Source organism: Muscardinus avellanarius (genome assembly GCF_963383645.1).
Source record: "Muscardinus avellanarius genome assembly, chromosome: 17".
NCBI lineage: Eukaryota > Metazoa > Chordata > Mammalia > Rodentia > Gliridae > Muscardinus > Muscardinus avellanarius.
Genome location: NC_137803.1, coordinates 13,466,812 through 13,479,567, shown reverse-complemented (window position 1 = coordinate 13,479,567; position 12,756 = coordinate 13,466,812). Strand labels below are relative to the sequence as shown.

The 12,756-nt window shown below is 40.7% G+C and overlaps 1 protein-coding gene across 1 annotated transcript in view; it reads left to right on the top strand.

The window, feature by feature from the left end:
- The window catches only part of PHLPP1 (PH domain and leucine rich repeat protein phosphatase 1), a gene marked incomplete at both ends in the record, with an annotated part of 185,278 nt that overhangs the window by 75,019 nt on the left and 97,503 nt on the right, over positions 1-12,756 (top strand). The window contains one exon of the mRNA XM_080714393.1: positions 11,159-11,355. Within this exon, the coding sequence (XP_080570519.1) occupies positions 11,159-11,355 (197 nt within the window). The remainder of the gene's footprint in view (positions 1-11,158; positions 11,356-12,756) is intronic.

Sequence of the window (12,756 nt, the reverse complement as noted above, 5' to 3'; positions counted from 1 at the left end):
TCTTCTCATTAAAACATTTTTTCAACTTATAACAATCAGGGTCCTAAGAGAAACTAGAAAGCACACTTAACAGGGAAATCTGGAAAGAATGTGGATAAAGTATAGGGATAGGGGAATTTCAGGGTTTAATGTAGTGTTACGTGCCTGGAGAGCTCTTATGGGCCTTAAACTCAAATGGACTAGTGGTACAACCCTTCAAAAAAGGAAATGTTTACTGAGAGCTTTCTCTTGTACCTTGAGAGAACTTAAGACCAGGGAGAAAGCCAGCCAGATGCCACCTTCTATGGAGCAGGCCTGGGAATAGATACTCCCTCCCCTCTTCCTTCCTCCTGTGATGAATCCCTTGGGAAGCCAGAGCCCAAAGGAAACTCCTTACATACTGGGCAGGTCCCTTGAGCAGAGAGTAGGGTAGAGAAAGTTCCAGGCAACAAAGGTTATCAGAATGTTCTTAGTTTGTAAATAATAATTGTTCTTGTTTGTAAAGAAGGGAGCAGACCAAGAACTTTAGACCAGAAATGGTTCACTTACAAGAACACCCCCCGCCCCCAGCGATCTTCTCAGTTCTCCACGTGTCTGCAGAGATCCTGACCTCAGGACTTTATAATGGGAATTTCTTGGTGCTCTTGGTTCAGCCAGCTGGGCAGCCGCTGCCTCTCAGCATTAGGGCTCCAGGTCTTGGGATCCTGTGAATTTGTGTGTGAAAAGGGTGTGGTGCCCAAGTAGAAGTGCTTAGGGGAATTTGCTCAGAGCTGTTCTTGGAATATGTATGTGTATTACATGTGTGTGTATGAAGTGTTTTACAAAATAATTTGTCTAACATTCATTTGTATTAACATAGTATTCAAAATTAAAACAAGAGATTACAGGAGCTACATATTTCCAGTTGTAATGACATCTTAGTCATTGAATTTGTTTTCTGCATGGTCTTAGATACTTTGAGTATAGCTTGTTATTTGTTTAGTTGATTTTGTGTGTGTGTGTGTGTGTGTGTGTGTGTGTGTGTGTGTGTGTGTGTGTGCGCGTGGTACTGTGGGTGGAACCCAGGGGCTTTTCTACCTCCGGGCTATACCAGACCTATTTTATACTTTATTTGGAAACAGGGTCTCACTAAATTGCTGAGAGCCTCACTAAGTAGCTGAAGCTGGCTTTGAACTTGTGTGATCCTCCTGTCTCAGCCTCCCAATCACTGGGATTACAAGCATGCGCCACTACACCTAGCTTATTTAGTTGATTTTTAAAAAAAAATATTTATATTTGTCCTAAGGTGTGTGTGTGTGTGTGTGTGTGTGTGTGTGTGTGTAGCTGGGGATGCTACCCAAGGACATTTTACCTCGGAGTTACACCCCCAGCCCAATTTTATCTTATTTTTAAACAGGGTCTCACTAAGGTGTAGAGGACCTCACTAAGTAGCTGAGGCTAGCCTTGAACCTGAGATTCTTCTTTCTCAGTCTCCCAAATACTTGGATTACAAGCATGCACCACCATGCCTAGCTGGTCCTAAGATTTTTTAGAAAACCTTTTTCTTGCCGGGCGTGGTGGTGCACGCTTGTAATCCCCCGCGCTTGGGAGGCTGAGACAGGAATATCGCACAGGTTCGAAGCCAGCTACTTAGTGAGGCTCTCAGCAACTTAGTGAGACCCTGTTTCCAAATTAAGTATAAAAAATAGGTGTGGGAGTATAGCCCGGAGGTAGAAAGCCTCTGGGTTCCACCCCAGTTCCACCAAAAAAAAAAATAAATAAATAAATAAAAAAATAAAAGAAAAGAAAAAGAAAACCCTTTTCTTTTGAAAGATAGATAATACTTTTAAGACAAACATTTTTCTAGAAAATAAAAAGGTAATAAAGATTTTATGATGATATACAGTGTGTATACTACCTTCTGTTGGAATATCTAAATCTAAATGTTATTTATAATGTTGAAATTATATCTTGGAGGATTAGCTTGATATCTGTTTTGAGATTCGAAATTTCCTCTTTAACCAAACAGAACTTTGTCCTTAGATGCTCATATGAGATTACATTTTTCAACTCTAAAGCTCTTAAGTACTGTTTTGTTTTCTCTGTTAATTTGCTTGGGATTTTATGAGTTGAAGTATTTTCTATAGGAGATAAGATGGAGTCAGAACTACGGAAGGAAACGCTAAGAAATAAGAACCGGGAGATGAATGTTCAGTTTGGGAATCAGTTTAAATTAGTATGTTATTTACTTAAAAGTTGTCAGCCTTTCACTTAAACTTCTTTTTTTAATGAACAAACTTGCCCTTGCTGTCTTTCATAATGAAATCTACTGGTGTAGTGAAGGTGAATTTATTAATTGGGTTCTTTTTTTTCCCCCAAGTTAATTATCTGCTCTTAAACCTCGCAATTTGTAGAATTAAAAATCAGAAACAGTTGTTAACAATGAAGAAATTTGAACAAATAACTTATGGGACATTTTTCAAATCTTTAATATATAAAGTCTGGCAACTTGGCAAAGTATATGATACAGTTTGAAGGGGATGTGGAATAGCTGGCAGAATATTAAAATAATAACTAGAGGAGTAGAAATGAGCTTTTTAGGAAATTGTTTTGCCCTTGGAATCTATGTCTTTATTTTAAAAAGTCACATTTACACAATGCCAGTGTGTACCTTCAAGTGGAAAATATACTCCGTAATCCTCACCTCCCAGAGAGAAGCAGTGTGGGAAAGAAGTCTGAACTGATTGTGACTTGTGTGGCTGTGGGGATGTCGTTCTCTGCCATCTTCTGAAGTCGTCCCGGCTGAAGTCTGTTCTTAGCAACTAAGGAAATGAAGTCTAGTTTGTTTAGGAGTGTGTGTGTGCCTGGGTGGGACATTCTAGCACTCTTCATCGAAGCCCCTCACAGTGGAAATGTGCCTCCCAGGGAGTTGTGAAGCTGCCTGGCACCATCACCCTGGTCTCCACACCCACAGCAGTAGGCACCACCTCGGCCGCGCGTACAGTTGTTTTCTGCAGGAGGTAGCAGAGTGTCCTATTCATTTATAGAAGTTAAGAGTAAATAGGCAAATACTGGAACGTGGGGATTCTCAGGTTTATGATTTAGTCATTCCTGGGGTCTCTAAAGCCTCATGAGAGTGATTCATACATTTTTTGAAGCTTATATTTAAATGACGCCCACCCTGAGGCCTGCGTCTGCCCAGCATCATTGGTCCAGTGAAGGTCAGCTGGTTCTTCTCACCCATGCCATTTTACACTTTAACTCTTGTGCCTTGTGACGTTCCTTGTGGAGAAGTTCCTAAGTCTACCAGAAACTAGAAATTGTAAGTTAACTTAAGAATGTTGAAAGGAATCACTTCCATTGACATTCTGAACATGTGTGAGAATGTCCGTGTCAGTCTCTGCCCCCCATATGTGTGTGTGTGGGGGGGGAGAGAGCGGAAGATACAAGTGTACATGTGAGCACACATGTCACTGTAACTATCAACTGCAAATGAGATTCTAATGCACCAATAAAAGTTAAAAAAAAAAAAAGAAGAATGTCTAATGTGGCAGAATGGTAACAAACCTGTGGACCCGAGCAAGTCTGCCGTCTGTTTTAATGGGAATACAGCAATAAAAAGTTGGTGAAACTGCTTCAGTCATTGCTGCAGTTGCTGAAAATATCACTTATCAAATGAGAAAGCTTAAGAGAATGGTGAAAAGGCTTTTAGGGCGTTGTGTGAAATTCTGCACAGGGAAGGTGAGGCGGCCACTTCTGGAAGTAACAGATGGGGAAGGCATTGGGCTGACACGTGAAGGTTGATTTGGTTTTTTGTTTTGTTTTTGTTTTTTGGTGGTACTGGGGTTCCTGGAAACCCTTCTACCTCCGGGCTATACTCCCAGACCTATCTTACATTTTTAAATTTGGAAACAGGGTCTCTTAAGCCAGCGAGGCTGGCTCCGAACCAGCAAGATCCTCCTGTCTCCGCCTCCCAAGCGTGGGGGTTACAAGCGTGCGCCACCACGCCCGGCATGAAGGTTGATTTGAAAACTTTGGAATTCATTCTCTTTGCCAGATGTGAAGTTACTCTCAGGAGGCCACGTTAGCTGACCATATATTGCTTCTGGAATTGAGCTGAAGCAGCTCACGAAGCCTCAAGGAGGGAAGGGTTATAGTTTCTGTGAATGCAACACTGTGACAAAACCCATATTTGAAGAAGAAACCCATCCCAAGGACAGATGTGAGCATCGGGCATTGAGGCCAGAGTCTTTTTCATCTGCATGTCGAATGGGGGAATGGAGGGGACTTGAAAGCTGCTGAGAACTGAAGCTGGTCCTTTGTGAGGAAAGGGTGTGGGGGAAGAAAGGAGAGCGGGAAAGGCAGCACCTCTGCTCAGTTCATCCGCCTCGCAGTGGCCGCTCCTCCTCTTCTCCCCAGGCACCGCATAACCATCACTGGGGGCTCTCAACTGTGGTCCTCGGACCTGCAGCATCCGCGAATCTCAGGCCCCCATCCAGAACACTGAGCCAGAAATCCTGGCTGGGCAGGGGCTGGTGGTAGAGCTCTGCAGCCAGATTTGTTTCAGCAAGCCTTCTGGGTGATTTTAGTGCATGCTAAAGTTTGGTCTGCTCTAACTGCCCTTCATTTGGCATTTTCTTTCATTTTTTTTCCCTACTTATTACGTGAATGTACAGTCACAGTAGTCTTTATTACATTGATTTTGCATATTTTAAAAGTTAATAACTAATTTTACTATAATTTATGTAACAGTGTGGTTTGAGTTATTTTTTTTCTCAGTTAGTTTAGCCCTCTGTTTACTGAGTCTTTAAAGGCATGAAGGTAGCTCACATTTTCAGATACTGTTTAATGAAGATTATAAAGGAAATTATAATCTCTAGTGGTATTCAAGAAATTAGGAATTACAGAAAGGTTCAAGGCGTGACATTTGTCAAGGATAAGGATCTACAGTAATTTGGGAGATATAAATAAACCTAATCAAACTGAGTAGCTGTCAGAAAGAAGCAAGCTGTACTGGGCAGTTGACTTTATGCATTTTGATCTGATGCATTAATTAACCCTCCCCGAATGTATTAGCAGCTGGTTGTCATTTCCATTAGCTCAAGAGCAACTAGTCTTAAATCTGTTTTAGAAAGTCTGCCAGCACTTCTTGCTGAGAGCTTTAGCCTCTCAGCTTTGAGACAGAATTTCCAGGTGCAGCTTATTGCTCAGGCCTCCAGACCTCTATGGAGTCATTTCATTCCTTCTGCTGCCTCTTGAAATGACCCTAGGCAAGTACTGCAAGTCATTTTGGTTTTTTTTTTTTTTTGGTCATTGGAAGTAGTCAAAAAATATTTAAGGATTTCTATGCAGTAAGAAGCATGTTTTATGGTTTTATCAGTCTAAGCTTGAATGATAGAGAAGGTGAGGTGCAGGTTGAGTGTTATTACTCATTCCGGACCATTTTCAGCTCCAGGGATGTGATACGTTCTCCCATTAACATAATGTTGTAGTCACACATTTTTAGTTTTTGGTGCTGCATTAACACGAGTTCTTTCACTGTCTAATGTTGTGGAAACTGGAATAATTTAATGTGTCGTTCTTGCTCTTGTTTTGGTCTAATTCCAGCTGCAGACGACCTTTACTAGCTTTTACAAAGCACTAGAAAGAATTTTGTAGATTCCTTAGGGAAACGTAGGCTATTAAAGTTGACTATGTTCATTAAATAGAACCAAGTGAAACAGTCAAGTTGCGTTTGTTATTCCCCTAAAACATAGTGGCTCAAAACACCATTTGTTTTTATCGCCATTTCTTTGTTAGGAATGACTAGTTACGTGTTCTGGGTCAGGGTCTGTCATGGGTCTACAGTCTTTTTTATTTTTAATTCTTTTTTGCAGGACGTCCTTAGGGCCCACAATCTGTGGGCTTGACAGTGACCCAGAGATCTGCTTCTCCTACAGCTCATTCACGTGGCAATTGATAAGAGGCCTCAGCTCCCTGCTGGGTTGGCAGGAAGTGTCTTTTCCTCACCCTGTTGGCCTCTCTTAGGGTTGTGTGAGTGTCTGCAGGATGATAAGAGCTGGCTTCCCCAGAGGGAGTGATCCTAGAGAGAGAATCTCTGCCTTGATGGCCGAGTTTCAGAAGTCACAACCTGCTGCTCCCACCACATCCCATTTGTTAAAAACGAGCCACTAAGTGCAGTCCACACGCAAGGGTGGTGAAATGAGGCTCCGCCTTCCCTTTTGAAGGGAAGAATTAAAACCAAATTCTTGGACATGTTTAAAATTACCATAAAGCTAGACTCCAGGAAATATAGCAAAGATATTTAATTGACAACAAATTTGTATTTATTTCTGTGTTGTTTCAATGCTTCTCATTAAAACAGCTGGGAGTCTGTTAGGGGTACACATCTTGAGCTTATAGAGCTGGGTGCTGCAGAGGAAATTGCCGCTCAGGTAAGCAGAGTTCTGAAATGTGCAAGGGGTCAGTCACACTGAGCTGAGTACTGACCAGTGAATTAATTTATGAGACACAGGGCTGGGAAAACACAGCAGAGGGCACAGACCTTGAAGCTCCTGCAGGACTAGAAATAGTTCATGTTCCTTCCAGACAGAGTAGAAAATCTTATAATTTACAAGGCACTCAGTGAGCTATTACTTGCTAATATTTATAGTTTGGACTTAAGACTCTTCTGTTCTTGCATAACAAAATTTAGAAGCATCTCCGGGCGTGGTGGCGCACACTTAAACAATCCCCGCACTTGGGAGGCAGAGACAGGAGGATCGCCCAGGTTCGAAGCCAGCTTTGCTGGCTTAAGAGACCCTGTTTCCAAATAAAAATATAAAATATGTCTGGGAGTGTAGCCCGGAGGGTTAGAAGGGTTTCCAGGAACCCCAGTACCACACACACACACACACAAAAATTAGAAGCAACCCTTACAAGAACCAGTTTCTAAATAACTGTATCCTAGAACAAAGCTCTGTAATATTTATAGAAACAACAAATATATCTAGCACTTACCAAGGTAAAATTTGTAGTGAATTGTGTCTAAACAAAAATTATTAGTTATGTGAAAAATATGACCCAGAGTAAGGAGAAAACTCAGTGAAATTAAGGTGACATAGAATGATGAAAGCTGACAGAATTAGTTGGCAAGAACATTAAGCAGCTGCTGTAGGTAGGTGATATATATTCATGAAGATAAAAGTACTAGCATGTTAAGGTAACATGTGTGTTAGTGTATATGTATGTGTATGTGTGTACATCTACCTAAATTGAACTTCTAGAGATGAATTGGATGGATTTAACAGTAAACACTGCAAAAGAAAAGATCAGCGAACTTGAAGATGATATAGTAATTGAGTCTACTGATGGTGGAAGAGAATAGCATAGAACAGAACAGAACCTCGGGGATAAGAGGTTCAGTACAGTTGGAGTCCCCAAAGAAGCCTTGTGAGATTAGAAAAAGTATTTGAAAAAAAAAGTAATACTCCATAAGTTTTTCAGTCTTGACCATAAACCTCAGAAATTCCACAAACCTATTACAAGAAACACGAAGAAAAGTATGCTAAGAAACATAAAATTGTTTAAAACTAGCAAAAGAAAAATCTTTAAAAAACAAGCAGCCGGGCCACGTGCTCTGCATAAACAATTAAGGAATGGCCACAGACCGCCACCAGCAACAGTGCACATTAGAAGGCATCGGAAGAGCATGTTTAGAATTCTGAAAGAAAAAAGCTGTTAACCTGGAATTTTACATGCAGTGAAAATACCACTTAGTAACAGAGGAAAAGGAAGACATTCTGGTGTCCACAATCTGACAGATGTCATCACTTACTCACCAGTCATGAGGAAGAAGGAAAATTGTTATCAGGTTGATTGGATCTATATAAAGGAATGAAGAACACTGGAAATAAATAGAAAATATTTATTTTTAAAATTCCCTTATAAAATAATTCATGGCTCATAATAACGTTTGGAATGTGATTTGTGGAAATGGGAATGGACTCTTGCTACTGAGTTATTTTCCTGCCTTTTGTTTTCTTGGGGAGAGTCGGATGAACCCACTGCAGTTGTCTGCCAAACCTGATGTCTGTGAATGTGTGCATAATATTTCCTTCTAGACTTGATAGCTTTCATCATATTTTTCAGATGGCTTTACACGACACAAAAATGTTAAAGTAGTTGACTTAGGGGGAGGACAAACTTGAAATATTAAATTTATGAGTGTGAGGGACACATCTGGTGGGAGGTAAATTGACTTTCTGTCTATACTCTTGAATAGATTCCTTCAACTTGCTGGGAATTAAAAGCAACATTTCTAAAGTAAAATTTTGACACACTTTTTTTTTTTTTGGTAGTGGTACTGGGGTTCCTGGAAACCCTTCTACCTCTGGGTTATACTCTCAGACCTATTTTTATATCTTTTTTTATTTAGAAACAGGGTCTCTTAAGCCAGTGTGGCTGGCCTCCCCATCCCAGGGATTATAAGCGTGCGCCACCACGCCTGGCTTGACACACTCTTAAACTGACAAGCATTGGTAGCTGGTGTTATCAGTATTTATTAGAGTACAGGACGATTGGCATTCTTATGAATTCAGAATTTTGAGAATTGGCAGCAAGAGCTAAAATAAGTTTTTGTAAAATAAGGACGTCTGACACACAGGAGGATGCACCTGGGTGATTGCCCAGGTATGTATTACCTCATTCGTCTCCATATTCCCCAGAGTCCAGCTGGTACCCAGCCGAGTCCTGAGGGTGTGTCTGATCTGGAACACCCAGGGAGAGAACAGACAACAAGGATATTGAAATTCACTCGGAGCAAGATGGGAGGGATTCGCTTCAGACTGGGCTGTTGAGAGTTTTCCAAGGACAGACTGATCTTACTATTGGGCTCCAGGACTATTTGGAACTCTTAAGAATTTTTCTGACTAGAGACTAAAGAAAAAAACAACAAACAACAACAACAAAAAAGCAAACTTCACTCTCTATTGATGTATCCATACTCTTAAAAATCCCTTCTGGACTAAGCTCAGTGTATCTGAGGTTTCGCTCTGGGGGTTTCTCTATGATATAATGATGTTGGGCAACTGACAGGCTTTCCCTTATATGTCATGTTTCCTTTATCTATAGTCTTTAGTTATTTACAGATCTGCATAAATGTTGCAGGTAATTAAGTATTCTTGAAGTCACTGATGTGACTAAGTAAAATGCCTGTGCACATGCGTGTGTATGTGTGTGTGTGTGTGTGTGTGTGTGAGAGAGAGAGAGGGGGGGGGGAGAGGGAGAGAGGGAGAGGGAGGGAGAGAATGAATGAATGAGGGTGTGTTAGTTTAGATCAGGTCATTTGTCATTAGTTTGTTTCATAGTCAAGGAAATTGGGTTTTGGAAACCCAGTTGTTGGCATATTGTTTTTAGTTCTGCACTTTTCACTTTTCCCTCAGTCTTTCCTGTTCTACTTCTCTTCAGGAGGAGTCTGACATGTAGAAAGAAACCCTTAGACTGGAAGCCTTTCGTGCTTTCCGCTGGGTATGAGGGAACCTATGCAGAGCGGGGTGTGGGGATGACTGCGTCTCACCTGTCGCCGGCAGACTTTGGCCTATCATGTCCTCTGGACTTCGACTTATTTGTGGGGAAATTAATATTTGTGGACAGCGCCCCATTACCTTTCCACCGAGAGCCCTCACAACACAGTTGCTTGCAGGTGCCTGGTTCACACACCTGCCCTGGTGGACTTGGTTCTCACTCGGCCGCAGCAACATTATGAAGTGTGAAGTACTTATTTCATAAAATGTCTTGACGTACCGGCAGAAAGAGGAAGTAAAACGCAAACCTGTCCATTTTGTTGTTTCCAGCATCTCAACCCAAGTGTGGACCATGAGGTTTCAGTCTTGGAACCTCCTTGAGATTCATCTTTGGTGCAGTTGCTTTACTATTATCTACCTAGTGGGTATTAGATACCTACCAAACTACTATCAACAAAATTAACTTTCACGTTGATTTTTACTGTTAAGAAGAGTACAGTTTCTCTCGAATCCATTTCTTCTGCTCATCATGGGCAACTAGTCAAACTTCCATATAAGTATTTCACTTCTGACTTGGGTCCTACTATAGGACATGTATCTAACTTTATTTCTGAACATGGATTTTTAGTACTCTTTGATACTATACATTCAGTATCTAGAACTGTGGGAATATTTTTTTGTTTATCTAGTTTCATCACCAGATTTTATTACAGAAATTCATTCAATTGATAAGACTTGCCTGCTGTAATCCTGCCAAATTCATTCCACCTGGGCAATGAAGATTAAGCCTTTCTCAACTTCCTGGGTGTCGCTCAGCCTTTACGCTCAGTGAGTTTTTCTGAGTGGTTTGTCTCACCTTCGTGTTCCTTTGAGCATCGCAATACGCTTTCTTCATGAAATGCTCTTAGATTTATCTCTGAGGACTTCCCTGTCCTATGGCTACTGAGCAGCATTCTTCTATTAGAAAACCCTTTTATTATTGCTACCTTTTCTTTATAGTAAATAGACATTGAATATATGTAGAAGGAAAAATAGAAGCAGTCGTTTCCATTAAATGGATTCCATTGAATGCTGTTATTTTTCTATCAGTCTGCAATGTGTTCTTCTTGGTGTAGTAAATTAATTCTAGCCATCCACAAAAATTGTGAATTGCTCTCTTTCTAAATGTAAAATTAAATTGCAAGGGTAGAGACGAAAATAAAACAGGTTAAATGAAGTTTAAGATGGTCTTTTCTTCAGGCTTTAAGGAAAAGCTCTTCTTTATCTGTTATTAAAATATAAGCGTGGGCTGGGTATGGTGGTGCACGCTTGTAATCCCAGCTTTTAGGAGGCAGAGAGCAGAGGATCGCGGTTTGCGGACAGCCTCAGCTACTAAGCGAGGCCCTTCGCAACTCAGTGAGACCCTGTTTCAAAATAAAGACTAAAAAATAGGGCTGGGAGGTGTAGCTTGGGGGTTTAATGCTCCTGGGTTTCATCCCTGGTACTGCAAAAATATAAAATAAAATAAAATAAAATAAAAGTGTGGAGTAGCTATGGAAGTTCCTACTCCCACTCCATTACTGCAGCTGTCATAGTATTTCAGTTGTAAATTAGGTTGTTTACCTATAATTAACCTCATCCAGTTAATTTATCTAGTATTAGATGGAGGCGGGGAGCTCACTTTTGAAGAATAACATGTTTGCTTGTATTTGTTTTAGGAAAACCTCACAGCACTGGTAGCTCTGAACGGATTCAGCTCTCAGGAATGTATAATGTTCGCAAAGGCAAAATGCAGTTGCCAGTGAACCGATGGACGAGACGCCAAGTTATCCTGTGTGGGACCTGCTTGATAGTGTCATCTGTGAAAGACAGCTTAACCGGAAAGATGCATGTTTTGCCATTAATTGGTGGAAAAGTAAGTTTAAAACGAATCGCTAAGAGGTTTCCTCGCATCAATGAGGACCTCACCTTGAGCTGTTTCTGTAGTAAAAGGGGCATGGTTTGGCTCATTGGAGGTCTTGCTTGGTCGGTGTCGGGCCACATTCGCGGCACTGGTTGCAGGAGTTGTGGAAATTACAGTACCATTGGCTCATGTGAGGGCCTGGTGATCTTAGCTTCATTAGTTCATGCATTTTATATATTGGACTGAAAGTAGAGCCACTAGAATTTCACTGCTACATTTTGGGATACAGACTATAAAGTATTCATTATATATCTTGGTATCTTCAGCATATATTTTGTAATAGAATATACAGATTTCGAAGTCTAATATTAGGAACATTCAAGTTCTTTTTTCAGGGGGCACTGGGGTTGAACCCAGGAGCACCCTACCTCCAAGCTACACCCATCCAGGCCTTTAATTTTTTTTATTTTTTTCATTTTGAAACAGGGTCTTGCTAAATTTCTTAGGTCTCTCTAAGTTGCTGAGGTTGGCCTCAAACTTTTGATCTTCCTTTCTCAGCCTTCCAAGTAACAGGATTACAAGTGTGTTCCACCATACCTGGCCCGATCTTAGGAGCAGTCAACTATGCTTCCTGGGGTTAGACTATTCGAATGCTGACGTCTTTGATTGTACGTTGCTTTATGTCTCTGTTTGTGTTTAGTGACAGTGGGATGAGCATTTTTAGTTTATTGTTATGGCTGGTCATTTGGCTTTTTTAGTATTTTTTAATATGTTACAGCCTCACATCATCATGTGGTTTGTAGTGACAGTGACAGACATGCACACAGCACGTGGTGAGCTGGCTGTACATTTTGAACCTGAAATGTTACTCATTTCAGGTAGAGTAAACCGATATTTCTGGCATTACTGTTTGCTTTTCTTTGGGCACGTTAATTATTTTATTCCTGTTACTTATAAAGTAAAAAGAACTATATTACTTGGGAAAACAAATTCTCTTCACTGTCATGCTAATTTATAGAGTCCAGTTTTTGGTGAGAATGGCATCACTGTAATTGTATCAGATTTATTGATTTCTAAATAATATAATCTGTTAAATGGGAAAGAGGATTCAAATGAGGAAATGGGTTGTTGGAAATTGGGAGTAAACGAAACAAATATTTTCCTTACAAATTTTCCTTTTGAATGTGCATGGGAAAGGAAGCAGGAGATGGAGAATGTAAAGAGGAAAACCAAGCCGGGCGTGGTGGTGCCTACTTGTAATCCCCTTAATTGGGAGGCTGAGACTGGAGGCTTGGGTTTACGTGAGGCTCCCTGCAACTTAGTAAGAGCCCTATTTCAAAATAAAAAAAAAAAATAGGGCTGGGGGTATAGCTGGGAGGTAGAATGCCCCTTGGTTCCATCTCTAGTACACAA